General features: G+C 43.2%; 1 protein-coding gene across 1 annotated transcript; it reads right to left on the minus strand.

Moving 5' to 3' along the window:
• Window positions 1-15,112: 15,112 nt before the first annotated feature.
• On the minus strand, window positions 15,113-17,665 carry C8H1orf52 (chromosome 8 C1orf52 homolog). Its single transcript, XM_030279096.4, has 3 exons — window positions 17,304-17,665; window positions 17,007-17,214; window positions 15,113-15,824 (listed from the first exon to the last, which is right to left on the minus strand). The coding sequence occupies exons 1-3, from the start codon at window positions 17,559-17,561 to the stop codon at window positions 15,739-15,741; spliced, it is 552 nt and encodes a 183-aa protein (XP_030134956.4). The 5' UTR covers window positions 17,562-17,665; the 3' UTR covers window positions 15,113-15,738.
• Between the last annotated feature and the right edge of the window lie 697 nt (window positions 17,666-18,362).

An 18,362-nucleotide genomic window follows, 5' to 3' on the forward strand; every position in this document is an offset into this window, starting at 1 on the left:
ATCTGGCTGGAACTAACTTGAGCTCGTGGAGTAAGAGTCAAAGCTGAGCTTTTGTTTTCAGTCAGCCTGTTTTGTTCAGGAGCTGCAAAGCACACAGTGCTGAATGTGAGTCCTTTTACTTGGCCTTCTACAAAAAGTAAAAGCTACTTTAAGAGAATGGGACTAGAGCTTGCATAGACTTGAAGAGGCTTCTTGTCAGGAGACAGGCAAATATTTAGGACCAGTTAAACAGTGTAACTTTTAGCAAAGAGAAAACAGTATCCTTCTGATGGTACAAAGAGAAATGTTTTTTAAAGTTTTTTTCATCAACATTGAGATTTTGCCAATTACTTATTTTTTTTCCAGGCTGATAATGTAAGAACTGTAAATAACTTAACGGGCAAAAAGTCCAACTTAAGTTGGAAAGAAAATGCATTTATCAGAAGGATATCCCTGGTGAAGATGCTGGTGCCTAGGTAGCAATGTTTGGGCACTGATATAGTTGAATAATGAAGTAATGCAGCTAATATTTCCTCATGGAAGACTGGAAAAGAACCTTTTCTAGCTTTGCTGACAGCATCAGAGATAAGCTCTGCCTCAACAGATAGGCTGAAGAAGTTGTGCTTTCCTAAGTACACAGGCTTTCGTTTCTGTACACACTTGGGGACTGGTTTTGAACTGCTCTGGTCTGACTTCAGAAAATTCTGTCCCTCACAGCTTATAATATCTCCTCAGATGTATCTGAAATAATAGTTTCTTACTTATTTTAGATGTACCTGTGGAAAGCTGTACTTTATTTTCCTTCAGTGGGATTCATTTGTGTGAGTGAAGCTAAAAGTGTCTGGAAACATGAATGAGTCTCCTTTTCATTAAAGCTTAACAAATCAGTATCTTTCTTCTCTCAAGACCTGTTGCAGACAGAGGGATAAAGTGACAACTATATGACTAAAGTGGAGCTGATGACAGCTGGGAACTGGAAGCATTTGAATGCCCCAATAAAATCTATGAGCACTCTTTTTGTTGAAAGCGTCTGCCTTCCTGACATCAAAATGGACTGAAATAAGAGTCTCATGAAACTCTAGCAGGCAGCTAATAGCTGTGTGTCTTATCTCCAGCCTGCCAAATGACTGATCTCTCTCAGACGTAGACACCACTACAGTCATCCAGACCTTTGTTACCCCCATACCCTATTTTGAACTGGCCAGCCAAGACACCCCAGAGGCTCAGAATACAGCTGCTTATCTTAGGAAGGCAAACCAATGGGAGAGTAAAACATTTATATTCTAAACCTGAGGACATTGATAGACAGCAGGCTGGACAAAGCTGAAGGTGTTCGTTGCCAATATGGGTCCACCATCTGGTCACTGGAAATATTTGCAGTTGAAGTTGCCTTTTTGAAAAGCAGATTAGAGAGGCTCCAAGAGCACTGAAGTGTTTGGCTCAAACCACTGCCTCCTTCTAGACACCATCCTTGCCAGACACCTTCCTCAACCAAAACTGCTTTGAGGCACTGCTGTCGAGATCTTACACCTGGTGCGCTACACCTGCATTGCTGTTGCTTGGCCATGTCCAACAGAATGTGGGTGCCTTGTCACCAGGAGGTAACACACCTCTGAGAAGCCACTGCCACCACCAGTCCTTCTCTGACTCCAGTGGCATGGGCCACCTGGGCTCTGGCAATGTGACCTACAGCATCAGGATGGTTACCCTGCCTTTATATGAAGTGCTGAGCCCATTGCTTCCAGGGGCATGATGTACCTGTCCTATTAAACTGTAATTACAATTAAACAGGAAAGGATTTGAAGAGCCATATAAGGTAAACCTAGAGTCAAATGAGCAATGTGATGGAAATTCTTCTGTTCATAGTTATCAGCTAATTTAAGCATCCGGAATGTTCACAGCTCTGCCTTCTGTGCTTTGCTTAAGCAGAAATAAGACAGTAGTTAATGCTCTTTTTAGCATCTTACATGTATTTTTTAAAGTTAGTATTTGACTTTTTAGAAAATGCAAGTTAACTATGACTTTTTCAAAATATGTCATTGAACTTCAGGCCTGTCATTACCACCTCTGCCTACAGTCTTACAACATGCCAGTGCTATGGTAGGATGTCAGTCTCACTGAAGATATGCTAAAAATACCAAAGTATTTTGGGTATAAAGAAGCCAAAGCATGACCCATACAGTAAAAATAGTCTGTATCATGAGAATCACCACAATTACCTTCTCCTAACATGGAGATAAAAACAGCAGATTGGTGGCACTCAACCTTGCTTGAAGTGAAAGCAAATGCCAGCAAAGAGCGTAATATATTTGGTTAAAAGAAAAACAGCTTCAAACTTTTGCTCAAAACGTCAGGAGGTTCTTTGAGAAGAAAATGAAATTATTAAATAAGCATTTCTCTGTCTGTTTTGTTCTATCAGTCTTTAGGCCAGGGCCATATTTCTGCCCCATGAGGACAGAGAAGAAGCAGAGCTCTCATCCATGCCCCCCTGTGGTCCATCATTCCACTTGGCCTTGTGCCTTCACAAAGCTCTCTCACAATTTGGTTGTTAATGCAACTTTAGATTAAATGTAACATTTGTCACTCTCATCCCCCACCTAGCTGGAGCTACAAGGTTTTCAAGCTGTGTCCTTTAGCAGACCCTGTTAATATTGAACAGGAGCTTGTAACACCTGCAGATCCTTAGCACAGCTGGCTCTGCCAGGGCACTCAACACAGCCCAGGGGATGTTGCAAGGTACATCTGTCATAAATCACATTGTGCACAGGGCCTTAAAACATGCAGCATATGCAAAATTTATTTATTAAAAAGCCTGCAAAACTTAAAACTCTGTATGAATTGAATTACTTCCAATTACCCGCTATCAGCCAACAAAATGCCAGACTGGGGGAACACAGTTAATGAGCCACTTCTTAGGAACTTTCAAAAAGTAGATTCCCCTTTCTTCCACTTCTACCTTTAGAAATAGTGATTTTTCAAATAATCAACTTCCAAACTCTGAGTTTCACACAGTATAAGAGACAAAGTTTCACAAAGTATAAGAGACTTCTGAATGTGTATCAGGAAAAGCAATATATAGGAAAAAAAAGTGGAAACATCCTGAAATGGAGGGACTGGTCCTTTTTAAGAACTGCATATGGTGTGCTGTGCTCAAAGTACTTAAGACAATCACAAGGATGCCTTAAAGATGTGTTTTCATATTCTTAAATTTTAAGTAACAGATTGGCAAAATCTGGCAATGACTTTCACAAGGTGAAAGAACCTAGACTATTTTTCTCTTTTATATAAGCTAAATAATTTTATTACTCAACAAACTTTACAAGTGTGCATAAAGATAATTTCATTATAGTTATCCTATATGGTAGAAAGCCAAAATAAATGGGGGAGAAAAAAAAGCCAGAGAAACACAGCATATCACCTCAGGCTGCTGAGAGATGTGTGGAATTTCATACGCGAAATATTCTCTTCATTCTCTCTATTGTGTGTGTGTCAGATGGAGCAATCAGAGACATTAATGGTGAGGAACTATGGAGGGTTTTTTGGTTTTTTTTTTTTTTTTGCATGTCCTGGAGTGCACCTATCAAGTAAAACTGCGTTTCATCAGAGAAAAAGGTTTTCCTGCTTTGGACAGCCAGTATAGGATACATGTTTTGACCTGAGCTTTTTTGACTTGTAAAGAGCAGTGCAGCAAGGAGATTAATACTTGAGCCAGCTGGCTGCAGTGGGGAAAGCCCCTTATTTGCAAACTTGCCAGAGTTGCTGCTGACAGCTTGCTCCCAGCACTCACTCACTGCTGTGATAACAAGGAATGGTAAAAGCACAGCAGCTCATGGGAAGGTGCTATGGTCAAGCTTCTTTTAATTATTGATGTCTATCATAACATTCAAAAAAGAAACCCCAAAAATGGAGGTGAAAAATAGATTTAGAATCTCATTTGTGCTCCCTTAATCTCGCGTGCCCTGCATTTGCTCATATTCAAATCAATCTGGGTTCAAGTATCTCAGGTGATATGGTCATATTATCACCCCAACGACCTCACCTTGTCCTGTGGTCATGTAGTTAGGAAGCATTTCCAAGTATTTAACCCAAATGTTAGTCAGCTGTTCTGTCTCATCATGTCTCATGATCTTCTGGTGTAATTTCCTGCTGGTCCTTTGTGGCTGCTCAGACCATGGCACATGGTGCTGGGTGGCACCTTTCCCTGCCCAGCCCAGCAAACCACGCTGCTGGGGGCAGAGGGGACACCAGGCACTGGCACAGGGACCACTAGCCAGACTTGCATGGGCTCCTCTGAGCTTCCAGGAATATTACCTGGACAATAATATATATATTCAAATGCAATTCACTCTTTTAAATAATTGAAAATCAATTTACTTTTCACTTTGAAATATTGTCTCCATGGGAATGGAAAGTCAGTGTGCCTCAGCTGATCAAGTATTTGGAAAAGGCTACAAAGGCTTCTGCCCTTTCTCTAGTGGGCACTCACAGTAAGGACACTCTTCAGGTGAGACCTGTTAGAGAAGTGTGAGCTATTGAAAATATTCAAAATATTTACATTCTTTAGTGGATAGAAGCACTACTTTATCCTAATCTCTTCTCTAATTACTTGAGTTTCCAGCTATGCCACAGTGTAATCTGTGTAACATTCACAACAGAGATCCACAGCATTTTAATACAACTAATTTAACATGTATATCACAATTCTGGGGATTTTGAAAGACCATGGATATCTAATAGATTACATCAACTTTCAATGTCTATTTCTCCTTATTTAACCCCTCAACTTTGCTTCTTAGTGCTAAAATTTGTTTCCTAAATGCCATATTCTTCTCCAGAATAACAAGACTCACTGTATATAAAAAACAATAATTTAAAGTTAAGTTTACATTGAACTCTGAGATCTAAAATGACAGATTTTAAAATCTATTTTCGGATGAGTTTAACTTCATATGTTTCCAAACACCAGTTTCTGCTCTGAAACATCACATGCAAGGTCATTTTCAGTGTTCTTCCACTTTGTCTGGCAAATTCCTCTGTTGTCTATTTATGAAAGAAACACATTTAAACCGGATATACTGAGTGTAAAACCAGAATTTGCATGGGAGGGACAAGGGCAGAGGAAAGTCTGAAACTAAAATTACTCCAAGTAGCTTATTCAAACTGTGTTTCCAAGGTGACAAAAACCCTTTTATTGTAAGGTTGCTCATTTATGTTGTACAGTTGCCAGGATTTTGATCTAATTTTTAGTGCTGAAGAACTAAAATTATCCCACTTCTTCCCAAAATAAAACCCAACCAAACACAACAAACCAGATTTTAACTGTGTAGTGGCTTCTGTCTTCATGACCAGCATCAAAAGAAAATCTAGTCAAATTGTAATGCTGCAAATTTTAGCATCCCTTTGGAAGATGTATCCCGAAATAGCACATTCTAATCATGCATCCAGTTCATCAGGTGTCACAGGCTAAATTATGCACGGAGACCCCATTACCAGTTGACCTTTCTGAGCTGGCACCTTGCACATGCATGTGATGGGCAGGACCCCACCTGGGCAGCTACTGGTGCAGCAAAGCAGGCTGAGAAAGGAAAAGCCCGAGGAAACATACCCTGAACATGCTTCTTCAGATCTTCATACATGTATTTTGGGGAAAAAAAAAAAACAAACCTAAGCAAACACCAGAAACTACCTCCTGCACAGCTCTATGAACAATCTGACAGATCAGTTCAGCAACACTACTGAGGCAGTGAAGTGGATCCTTTGTTAACTGCTGTATCAAGTCTCAGAGCTTTTACACCTCAATATCATCAACACCTTGTCTCAGGATTCAAAGCTCTCTTTTGCACAGCACTTTGTCTTTCTTTACGGACAAAAAACTGGAATGCTCCTTTTTCTTCCTCAGTCCTGCCCCTTCCTCCTACCAACATCTTCCAGTCATGGAAAACACTCCAAAATTTGACTTCAGTGTCATCTTCCCCATCTACTTTGCCTACTTCTGAAACACGAGAAATCAATTAATGCTCTAAGCTACCATATTTTTCCTTTGTAAAGAATATAGGGACTCTGAAGACCCTTCAGTATTTACCTGCTCTACCTGAAAAACCCCAGAGAATGATGCCCCCCTAATTTTACCTCCTGTCTTTCCCTCTCTTACTCTGTCATAGCTGTGGTTTGGGACACTGGGACAAGTGCCATGACACAGCTCCATAGATTATTAATTTCCCGAAGTGGACCTTCACCATCTCCAGACCTCACATCCACTGCAGTTCTCACACTTCTGTTCCCTGGGTCTTTGGAGGGGCTTTGCCTGTAATGCTCCCAAGGCCCTGAGCTTTGCCCCTCACAGGAGGAGTCCTTTCTAGGTAAGAAAATGGGTTTATCAATCTTTTGTCTGTCAGTTACTTAAAACAGTCTTAGCAGTCAGCAGCCTCTGAAAGTAGACAGTTTTACTAATCTTTCCAATGGAAACCGATTCCTTCAGGATTCAATGTGCACAAATGCAGGGCTGGTTCCAGTAACTGCCCCCACCTGCTCTGCCCACGCAGTGAAAACCAGCTTGTGACTCATAAAGGCCTCCTGGTCTCCAGTGCTCTTTCTGGTTCCACACACCATTTGGGAAGGACAGCAGCTGTTAGGAAGGACTGCTTCCTGAGGAGGCATTTCCTTTGCTGCTGACAGGCATGAGCTCCAGTACTTCTCATGCTCAGGCTGCTGTTGCCTCAGAGTCCAGGACAAACTGAAGAAGAATGAACTTCCCAGGCATCAGGTTTTCCTAGAGAACGGACTGATGTTTACCTTTCACCACTAAGAAGTCCTCATGCTGTAGCCACTGGAGATTACTGCAAGGTGAGACAGCCAGTAGCAGAGTGAGCCTCCATTGCCTGTGCAGAGGCAAGAAGGGCAGGAACTGCAGGGCTGATTGTGGAGTGCTGCTGGTGCGCTGCGGGAAGCGAGATGGACACACAGGGAGTAGGACACCAGGGCCCAGCTGCTCCATGGCCTGCCTGTCCTCCCAGCTGGCATGTAGGACACCAGCTCCCCTGCTTCGCTACTTTGGGGTACTTCCCAGAAGCCTGAAGTCAAACTGCTTGTCATTCACTGGGCCAAGTCTTGCCAAATAGTGTGCAGTGTTTAGGAATCCCAGTATGACATGTTCCTAAAACATCAAAGAAACAGTGAATTATCTATTTTAATACGGCTGATACAGCAAACACCATGGAGCAAGTGTCTGCCCCAAAGCACACTGCACATGGTGTTTCTGTCTGAAAAGCATATGCATCTCCCCTGCTTGTCCATAGGAGATTACAGGGAGCTCCCAAGGCTTTTAGCCCAGTCATTAATAAGGTAGGCAAGCCCTACCTTATTAATGCAGCTGTGACACTGCAAATCCATGCATCTCAGTCCCTGCTGCACTGAGATGCATGTACTCTCAGCTTGTGCTCTCTCTGGCAGGTTTGTATACAAAATGTATATTTTTAAAGTACATTCACAAGTGTTAACCTGAAGCAGAATTTTTCTTGCCTGTCAGCAAAGAACATCTGGAAATGATCAATCTCTTTCCACATTGCCCAAATATCTCCAGGGAGAAATTAATCTTTTAAGACATCTATATTAAAATGAAAAAATGCATTTGTAAGCTTGCAAAATTAAGTTTTTCTGAGAAGAAAGCATAGAGGCGGTATAGGAATCCATTCTTTCTAGGAGTAAAAAAACCACAATACCCTTTCCTTACTCTGCTGCAAGGTGCACAACAAGGCATCAGCCCCCATCAAGAAACAGACGCTCACTGCTATTGGCATTATAAATTTACGTGTACAATTAGCACATAGATAGCAGACTTTCCACTGCCTGTGATGGGATTATAACATAGCTGAATTTCATCCACACGTGTAGATTCTTGCAGGAATGAATAAGCATCTCTAAGGAGAAACGTTACCATTCGAGGAACCCACAAGCAACGATCAGTGCTGCAATTTGCTCTCCTCCACCACCCTTAGTAACATAAAAAACAGTGAATCAATTAATATGAAAGAGACAATCTAAGGTGAGGAAATAGCTGACTTTAGAGGGCGGTATTGGCATGCTACCAAGAGCAGAAGCATTGAAGAGAGCTGTTTTCCCCAGCAGGGTGTATTTTGGGGACAGAGGCGTGCTCTGGAGGGGCTGGGGTGCTGAGTGAGCAGGGCCCTCGCACGGGCAGGGTGTGCCTGCCCAAGAATTTGGGTTTGGAGCAGGAGGCAGCTTTTGAAGTGACTCCCCTATCAGCGTGGCAGACTCCACTTTGGTTTCCAGAGTGCACCAGCTGGATTCCTTTCAGATGAAACTCAAATCATTGAGGATGCACTCTAGGAGTGCATTGAATGCACTTGGACTGCTGCTGGGCGTTGCTCCTGCGGGACTGGGAGCACGGACTGGGTCAGGGTACAGGCACTCGCCTGGTGTGCTCTATGACTTACTAAGGGAAATGGAGCTGTGCATTAAAGAGCATCCTTTAGCATGGTATCAGAATTAGGACTGGTCACATAGAGCTTCCCCAAAATCCTGTAGTATTAACCTGGACAGTCAGTAAACCTTATTCTTATAAAAACAGAAGAGCTACTACTTTAGCGAACAAAAGCCATATGCAATATAATTAAAAAAACCAAGCAACTGTTTAAGATGTAACCAATCACCTGAAATTATTGCTTCCCAAGTGCCAGGGGAGCAAATTTCTCAGCTGCTAGTATTTCTGGTTCTTAATGCTCAAGTGTGTATGCACAATCTGGGATATAAACACAGTTCTGATAGAAAATCTGGGAGAGTTTCACAGGAATTAGTGCTGCTATTAAATGTCACAGTTTTTCAGGTTAACTTCAGCAGAATGCTATTAAAGTCTAAGGGATTTTTGCAGCATTAGAAGAAAAGAATCAGGGTCTACAATACATTCCCAGTATAAACCAATGGATTAATTTAAGCCCCTTCACATTATTTATTAAACTCTGAATTTCAGAGCAGTCCATGAAGTCAGCTGCATCACCCCCAGCATTACCATCCTGCTGCAGCCAAAGCAGGCATCAAGTGAACTTTCCTACCATATGGCATATCCAGCCCTGGAAGCATTTGCCCTATAAGCAAATCACATTAGGTATTTTCAGTGAACAAGACCATTATCTTTCAGCTCCATATGTTGTGAAAACTTAAATTAGGTCCTTTAATTAAAACCCTAAACACATATAGTGAGTTGATTACATCTCTAGGATCCCCATTACTTCTCTAGAGTATAATGGTGTTTTCACTCCTTTTGAATAAGCTTGAGAAAAAAAGTTGGTTTTAAAGGCAAATTTAACTTCTGAGTGAACTGCAGGGCCTTAGTGTTAAATGCTGTCCAGAAACACCCCGGTTCAGCAGCAACACAATCCTCAGCATAAGTCTGTTCCAAGGAAACTTGGCTGCAGTGCATTCTAAAAGGTTCTGCAACCAGACAAATTGGCCTGCTATAATTCTGTCATGTGGTCTAGAATTAGTTAAAATTCTTTTAATTGCATTAAGTGATTAAATATGCCACAACCAAAGAACCAAGGCAAATCCTGAGGTAAATCACATTTTATAACCCTGAATATGTCATCCTGAGCCACACACACCTGTGCTTACACAGGAGTCCTTCCTCTGTGTGAACACAAAACTACTGACCATGGAGTTGCTAGAGAGGGTTATATGCTTCCCCAAAATGAAGAAAGCTAAACTCTCTTGTTTATCTGCATGTTTTTGCTGGTTTCTACTGATTCACTAAAGCACCGAGCTGCCAGCACTGGCAGAAGGGCTGCTGGGGCCTTTCTGAGCAGTCCTTGTCACTGCATCACCCCCTCCCTTCCAACAATGCTTTAAAGCCAAGAGGTCTGACAGAAATGGTGTGAGCCTGGCTGGCCTGGGGCAGACAATGGGCTGGGTCACCTTGGGAAGGCACATTCCAGCCTTATTTTTGTAACCTTCCATGAAAGAAGGTTAGAAGTCCATGCTATTATAACAAAAATGCAACTTTCCAGAGCAAATTCTTTCTCACTTTCTTATTTTACAGAAACAAGTGTTTTTCTTGTGTATTCTTAAATTTAAACCAACTACACCTTTTTCAAGCACAAGATCAAAACCCCCTTTTTTGGGCTTTTCTCTTCTAAGTTAGAAACTTTGAAACTCAGTAGTTTGTCTGAAATAGACATTTAGCATGACCATTTAATTATTCATTATTTTCACATTGATTTTCACTGTTTTGTTGAGACAAACACATTTAACTAGAATTGTGTGCCACATAATTTTTTTCATGATGATCCATCAATATAAGAATTTTTTTTTTAAAGAGAAAGGATTATGGTAATCTCCCCACACAACCTTCAAAAATCGTGTGAAATTTACAGTGCAAAAGCTGTTTAAAACACCTCTGTCTAGAGCAAGATATCAAGAAAGTAAACAAAATAGACATGTTCTGTTTCAAGAGACACTTAACCAAGCATTAGAAAGAAAATTAGATGGGATTTGGGTTCTGTAGAGTGGAGCTGAGCTGCAGATGATTCCACAGGCTCTGTGCCAACAGCAACAAAAACGCTCTCTGCTGGAGCAGCAGAGCTGGAAAACCTGCAGCCTTTATAGAGTTTATACTTTCCAAAAAGAGTGTTTTCAAGGGGAAGCACTATTTCATTACTATTGCCAAAGATATGGTGACACAGCTGCCAGAGATACAGGTTCTTTACAAGGACCTTAGAGCCATGCATAAATATTCCTGTGAGAACAAGTCACTAATGGTAAGCAAACCTTAGATCTTGTACAAACCCCGGTATTCCTAACTATTAAAACAGTATGTTTTAAACTAGTCCTTGCCATTACCAACCTTGTAATTGCAGTAAATAATACAACCCTGAAACATTTCGGACAACATACAGGCTCTTAGTCTCACAAAATACAATTTTATCAGTCCTAAGGAAGGGATTACCACAGAAAGTGATATATTTCTAGATCAGAAGCCTAACAGAGAAACTTTTTTGTATGTGTAAAAAAACCCCCTTCTCTAGGTCATTAAGTAGCAGTGATTCTTTCTGCAGCAGAAGTGAAATTAGTCTCACATTACCTGGCCTGGTTCCTCAAAACATCCCTCAACCAGCATGTGTCAGAGAGGTTATTTTTTTTTACAAAACTGGAGCATGTTCTGCTTCCAACAGAGACTTACCAGTGACTTTTGCTGTGGGCCTGTTGCTGGCAGGGTTGTTTGGGCGTTTGGTTTGAGGAGAGCGTGTTAATCCTCCCCTGAGAAGTGCTGTGGTTTAGGTTTAACTCCCCATGACACTTTCCTGGGGTTACCCTGTATTAATCCTGTATTTGTTTTTGTATTAGTCCATCTGCAGCAAGAAACATATGGTTGGAGAAGTCTTGGGAAGGGATGGAAAATCAGGGTTTGCTCCAGAGAACAAGTTTACTTTGTTAGAAGACAAGAAAATACAGAGGCTTTGTGCTGCTGCTCACAGTTACAGCTACAGCAAATTTATCTTTGTCTTCTGAAGCTACCAAGACTAAAGCATTCTAAAGATGAAGACCACTTCATCTTCTAAATGAAGAGCCCTGATAAAATTATTTGATAAGGACTAAAAATGCTTATCTCCATTCATTGAATTCATTGCATTCTTACATCAGTCGAGCTCCACAGGCACAGGCTTCCCTGAAAATTCCTGTTTTCAGAAGTGCCCTGAAGAAAACAGTTCAAAGGAACCAGCAGCACAAACCCATTCCAATCTCTGCAGTGACTCTGCCTTCCAGCCCCAAACTGATCTTTGCACATTTCTAACAGCGACACAAATTCTGTGGACTCCTCTGAAGATGATGTTCCTTTTGGTCTGATACTCTCAGCATAAAGAACTAGTTCATTGCAATTTTTATCCCTCCATTATTCTTGCTATTTCTTGGTTCCTAATTATATGACACTTAAACTTTTAGAAACTAGCCCAGTGCTACCAACACGCTTGTCCCAGAACAGAACTACTCCCTGAGATTCCCATGTCTCACAGGAAACCTATGCAATGAAAACACAGTATTTCTTTTCAGCAATTTTCTGTATTCTGCCAAGATTTTGTTGTACAGAAATCCTGCTTCTGCTTCACTCTTGACATTCTGAGACAGCCACAGCCTGCCCAGCTAATCACTGCCTCTTGCTACATCATTTGTTGAACTTCACCTCAGTCAGTACAGCCAGAAAATGCCTTTGGCAGTAATGGAATCAGATTTCTTACCAAGGTGCCTCTGTTTGCTCAAGGGTTTTCTAATCACATCTCATGCTAGTGTTTTTGAGAATTCTTTTCCTCTGTAACATTTGCCCTTCTGTGAATTATACAGGGCTTGGCATCTCCTCCCAGCCATGCCTGGACAGCCCTTCCCACTCAGCTGCTGCAAGAGCAGCTGGCCTGTCAGCAAGCTCATCTCTGTAGGGCACCATGCCTGTGCCCAGGCCTGAGGGTCCTGGGGTTTATCCAGCTACTGGGAAAACAACCTTTCAGATTTTTCCAGTCTAACGGGGAATTGTGGCTGTCCTTAAACAACATTTCTCACAATGGAAATGCTGCACAGCTGTAGCCATTGCCAGAGTCTCTTTCAACTGGTACAACCATTTATCCTACAAGAACACACGGTTCAGCTGTAATCATCTTCCGTGCTTTTAAGACAGTCTTGCACTGTTCTCACATCCAATCCACACCCAAAGCAAAGGCACAAATATCTGTGACCAGTGGCCAAAGGGGCTTGGATAAAATGAGCAAGTTAACACATAAACAGGAACAAGAACCTTTCAAGCCTGAAAAGAAAATACAAATTTTATTGTGCTGGTGACTGAAAGCATTGCATCTTTTTGTCCTGATTCTCTAAGATTAGCAAGCTGGCAAAGGAGCTTCCTGTCACAAGGCTGAGACAGCACTACACAGCTTCTCTTTCTCTCCAGTGATAAAAACACTTCTTCCTGTGCTGACTCCAGGTTCACAATAAATTGCTCTTTATGAAACACACTACATTTCTCTGGACTCAATTTCATATTGGCTGCACTATAGCTTATCACAAACTATTTGTAAATGAATCAGCACTTCAAGAGCAGTAGTCTGCATCCAGAACAGGAACAGCACAGTAACAAAGGGACGCTTTGCCACAACCTCCCTGTCAGCTCTTCTGGGAAGGAGCACTGCCTGCCATTACCTTCAACAGCTGTACTTTTATACTGATGTGAGTTCTTCTTTTCCAGATCATCCTGTGTCTCCAGGAAAGCCAAGTACTGCAGCTGCTATTGTGCCAGCATCTGAAGCAACGCAGTGTGCTCACTGCACATGAATTACATTCCAGATGTTATTTTTCTGGCTTTGACAAATTTTTAAGAGAATTTCCTCAAATCAAATCTGTATGCAATTTTACTGCCTTTTTTTCCCCAATATATATATAATGATTGTCATCAAATTTGATTCATCATAAAAACAGTAGAATGAGGAGTTAAAAGAGCACTAATTTTCAGAGGCAATCTTCCCCATTTGTCAGCAACTGAGTATGTTCACTGTTTTCCCTTGAAAGAGAATCCAGGATAAACTGTTCTATAGTCCGAGATTTTCTGAACTATCTGAGCTATCAGTTTAAGCTTAGTTGGTGTTTACTTACATTTCACAGTGCCTGACGTGTTGACAAATTTTCATTATTAGCTACCCAAACATGAAGAAAACCTCTAAGTCTGTTTCTTGAAGTCTTTTGAGTTGCTTCATAAGCCACCAGCATTGTACCACTTCTCTCATCATCTCTTTCTGAAGATGCACTGAAGCATCTCTACGAAAAAAGCTCCCAGCTACAGAACCAATCTGCCCAGATAATCCAGATTCACACAGGTTGTCACAACCTTGTTTCAGATGTCTTACTTCACAAAAAGGCGAAGAGTTTTTTGTGCCAGTTCTCCTGAACAGGGAAGCTGCCGTGGTCTCTGCTTACTATGAAGATTCCCTCAACCTGCAAAAAATTGTTCTTCTCCCAGTCTAGACATGCTGGTTTTCTCCTTGGAAAGTGAGTATCAGATGCTGTTAACTTCAAGAAAACTGGATATTACATATATCATATGGTCTGAAAACAAAAGGAGCAATTGACACCGTAACTTCCCAAGCTGCCCTGTGGAACAGCAGAGCAAAAAATGAATGGACAAAAGCCTCCACGGTCACAGCAGTCATGGAAATGCATCCTATTTCCAGAGCTGGTGACATTAACTTTCAGCTATAGCACTCTTCAAGGAGCACAGCACTAGCAAACACAACTACTGTAAGACTCAAAACTGCAGACGGAGCATTTTGAGTTTGCCATGACAGAATCCCTCATCCTGCAGCTTGCTAGGACAGTGTCTGATGTCTGGGTTTGCACTAGCAAAGGGGGGCACAGGGAACCCTCAGCTGTGTCAAGTATCACAGATTTGGCCCCACAGCCTGTGAAACTGGCAAGGAGCAGTTGCAGTCTGCAGGTAGACAAGGGTCCAGAGAAAGCATTACCACACTGCCAAGGCCAGAACCGTGTAACTTCTTAACAGCGTCATATATTACTGAAAATTAATTCACTTTTCTATATACTGAGGTTAAAAAAAATCTCCTAAAATCACTTAAAAATGTTAACATCATATTAGCATATATATATGCAGAATCTGTTCTCCAAAGTAAAGCTAGTCCAAGACAAAAGGAAAATAGAAACCACACATTTTTACATTAAAAATTTAATGACATAAACCCCTATTAGCAGGTGCTAATCTCACTGCAGATTTTCTAAGGCACAGAATTTTATCTGAAAATATACAGCAACCTTTTCTCCAATCCAGTACAAGCTGGTACCTTGTCATATACAGACCCAAAACCCCATTCAGCAGCATACCACAAATGCAACATATACTGGCTAGCACTTTGACAAGACTACCAACTGTTTGTACTGAAATAAATACAATTTGGCAGCAAAGACTCTATCACAGCTTTGTCATAATTTTTGTCCACATAAATATCTTGATTCTATTTTCTGTTTCAGGCAGAACACATTACATGCTACAATTCTCCCTCCATCAGTTAGTCTCACGTTTCACTGATGAAGATCCCATAATATCAAAATAATGATAAAATATTAAACTCAATTTTAGGTCCATTTTTTTCAGTTTGTATTTATGTATTTATTTAAACAAAAAAGCCCTGAGGAATCTGTTAAGTCACACATCAATGAATGGCATATAATACAGAATTCATTGCTCCTATTCACTAAGCATGCAATGCAATATTTCTACCACAGATGTTTTCAAATGTAGTTTTATTCCAGTGACTATTAGCAGTCTATACATATATTTAAAAACAACATTATGTGAACATATCACAGACCAGTACTTAAAAAATCTTTAGTATACACTCCTTTATAAAAGGTTTTGACACAATGGAAAAGTCAGTCCAGAAAAACGCATGTTACCGGGTTTCTTGATAAACAAAATACTGCAAAGCCCTGTAACCTGCATGAGCACAAGTATCCATGGCAATGGATCTTTCATCTAAACCCTTGTTTCAAATAAACAGGTTTAAATTTTGTTCAGTAAACAAGTTCTACCACAACACTGTCCATTTAATTTTGTGCTTTCCAAAAGGCAAGCATACTACAGAAATAAAATTCCCTTCCCAAGAGAGAAATGCAGTAAACACGTATTTGTTTCTCATTCCAGCAGGGGAATCCAAGTTTCTTGAAATTCTCATTATGTCTAAATCAAAAACACCCTGCTTATACCTTCTTCTTCTTCTTTGCCTGTTCTCCAGATTCTACTTTACGTTTCTTAGCAGAAGCTGGTTCATCGTCTTTTTCATCATCTTTAAATAAAAGAAAGAGTTAATCAAAGTCAGCAAAGTCATTTTTTGTCTTAAACACCATCCTATCTTAAAACAACTGACTTAATCACATCTGAGATGGCTAGAAAAAAGGCACTGTAGCATTAACTGACAACATCCTCATTTTTGGAATGTAGACAATATGTGGACAAAACAGGAATGGTTACTTCTTATTACTACCACAAACCACTGCAGGTAACTAAAAAGAGGCTTTATGCTACTGTACAGTACCTGTTCTAAAAAAAAATATTATTTGACTAGCTAATAGAAAAAGCTAGAAAATTACATTTTTGAAGCAGGAAATAATGTCAAGCTCAATTAACCTTTTATCTTCTTCCTTTGGATGAAAGCTGACTAAGAGAAATGCATGGATGGGGTAACATAGAGAAAACACAGAAAAAGACATAGAAACTGCTACTGGGAAAGAACACCCAGAACCAAAAAAAAACAGGCAAGACAGCAAAAAAAATCCTTCTTTTGGAAAAGCTTTGTTGACAACTTTACCAGTGAATGAAAACATTACTGTGTGTTCTGAAAGAAAGAATTTCTTCTTCTGGTTCTGTTCTCTTGGTTATTGCTGGCTATTCTCTTTCTCCAGCAATTAAAAAATCAAAAACTCCTCCTACCTATCAAATATTTCTTTACTTCCTAAATTACCATTACAGCTTGTACCATCATAGACAGTGAAGAGGACAGTAAGTATTTTCTTCAGTAATCTGTCCCATGGACATCCTATTTGATTTCTCTTTTGAACCCAAGTTTTCCAAATGTTGTAAAAATAATCTGACCTACAACTAAGGTCAACACAGCAGCACCTGAAGCTTTCACACCCTTCTGTTCTAGCAGCACCATGACTGAACCTTTTGGTTTCATAGAGCTACAGTGCCACAGACTCTAATGCTTCCCTGCCAATGTCAGTGGGGGAGAGAGGCAGAGACAGCCGAGCTCTGTGTCGATTCCAGGACAGCCAAACCAGCAATGCACCCACCCCTGCGGCCAGAGCGCGCTGCCCCTGGGCGCAGTGGGGGCAGGAGCAGCCGGCAGAGCTTCCTCGGGGCCCCGGGCACGCAGGGCCGCCCAGCCAGAGGAATCCAAGGGAATTCAGGGCTCTGGAGCAGACCCAGCCCCCCGTGCCAGCATAGCCTCCCCACGCCAGGGCCTCACCCGACTCCAGCGCCTGCTGCTCCTCGTCCGGCAGGAACTTGGCCTTGCCGGCCTGCCGGGGCGCGTCGTCGCCGTTGTCCTCGTAGATGTTGGACCACTTTATGGCCATGTCGAGGGCGGGGGCCGGCGGCGGCGGCGGCTCGGGCGGGCTGTAGGTGTCCGGCGGGGGCACGGCGTTGCTCCGCCACGCCTTGAACTCCCTGGGGGGCTGCGGGAGAGAGCAGAGCGCCCGTCACAGCGGCCCGGGGGCCCCTGCCGGCCCCGGCACCGCCTGGGTTCCCCCCGCGCCCCACGCACCTCCTCGGGCGCCCGCAGGACGCGGCTCTCCCAGTCGATCTCCTTGTTGAGAGGATTGTAGAGGAAGGCGGGCGGCTGCGACACCCGGCGGAAGAGCTCGTCGGGCGGCGGCAGCCGCGGCCGCCCCGGGGTGCCCGCCGAGGCCGCGCCGGCTCCCGCCGGGCGCTCGTCGGGCTGCGGCTCCTCGGGCTCCGAGTCGGAGCTGGAGCTGCCGTAGGCCGCGAAATAGCCCAGCGGGTCCTCCCCCTGCGCCGCCATGGCGGGGCCGCGCCTCGCACCGCCCGCGGAAACCGCGCCCGCGCCGAGCGTTCCGGCGCTGCGGCTGCTGCCGGCCGGGCCCGCCAGCGGCCGGCGGAGCGGGGCCGGCGGAGCGGGGCCGATGGAGCGGGGCTGGAGCAGCGGGGCCGATGGAGCGGGGCTGGAGCAGCGGGGCCGATGGAGCGGGGCTGGAGCAGCGGGGCCGATGGAGCGGGGCCGATGGAGCGGGGCCGATGGAGCGGGGCCGATGGAGCGGGGCTGGAGCAGCGGGGCCGATGGAGGGCGGGGACGCGGCGCCGCCGGGGCCGGCGGGCTCACGCCGTAGCCGGGGTGCTTCCCTCCGAGTGGCCAGACACCGAAATCAGACACGAAACCGAGCCTACCTTCATTTCTCCCTTTTCACACCTGCAGGCCTAAGTGGAGGGAAAACACGTTTTCCTTAATGCCTGGTCACCGGCTAACCTAGGGCAGACACAGCGCTGATCATCGCCTCTCCAGGAGGTATCTTTGCCAAAATTTCAAATTTGTTGGACCAAGTTTGTACTAGACCTCCCCTGTGACTGACCCATACATACATTAGTGCATCAGCTAAAATGCTGGTGAAGCTGAGTCAGGGCAGGTTGTGGTTCGGTACAGGAAAAGCTTTTTCACCCATGGGGTGGCTGGGCACTGGACCAGCTCCCCAGGCTGCCACAGCACCAGCCCGGCAGAGTTCAGGAAGGGCTTGGACACTCTCAGGTGTGACTCTTGGGGATGTCCTCTGCAGGGCTGGGAATTGGACTCGGGTGTCTTCATGTCCCT

The sequence above is a fragment of the Taeniopygia guttata genome, chromosome 8, assembly GCF_048771995.1.
Source record: "Taeniopygia guttata chromosome 8, bTaeGut7.mat, whole genome shotgun sequence".
Taxonomy (NCBI): Eukaryota; Metazoa; Chordata; class Aves; order Passeriformes; family Estrildidae; genus Taeniopygia; species Taeniopygia guttata.

Excerpts from the sequence above, each read along its gene's own strand:
- C8H1orf52 (XM_030279096.4), bottom strand. The coding sequence starts at position 17,561 with ATGGCGGCGCAGGGGGAGGACCCGCTGGGCTATTTCGCGGCCTACGGC. Across the intron at positions 17,215-17,303 it reads TCCTGCGGGCGCCCGAGGAG|CCCCCCAGGGAGTTCAAGGC; the intron begins GTGCGTGGGGCG and ends TCTCTCCCGCAG. Across the intron at positions 15,825-17,006 it reads GCAGCAGGCGCTGGAGTCGG|ATGATGAAAAAGACGATGAA; the intron begins GTGAGGCCCTGG and ends TTTTATTTAAAG.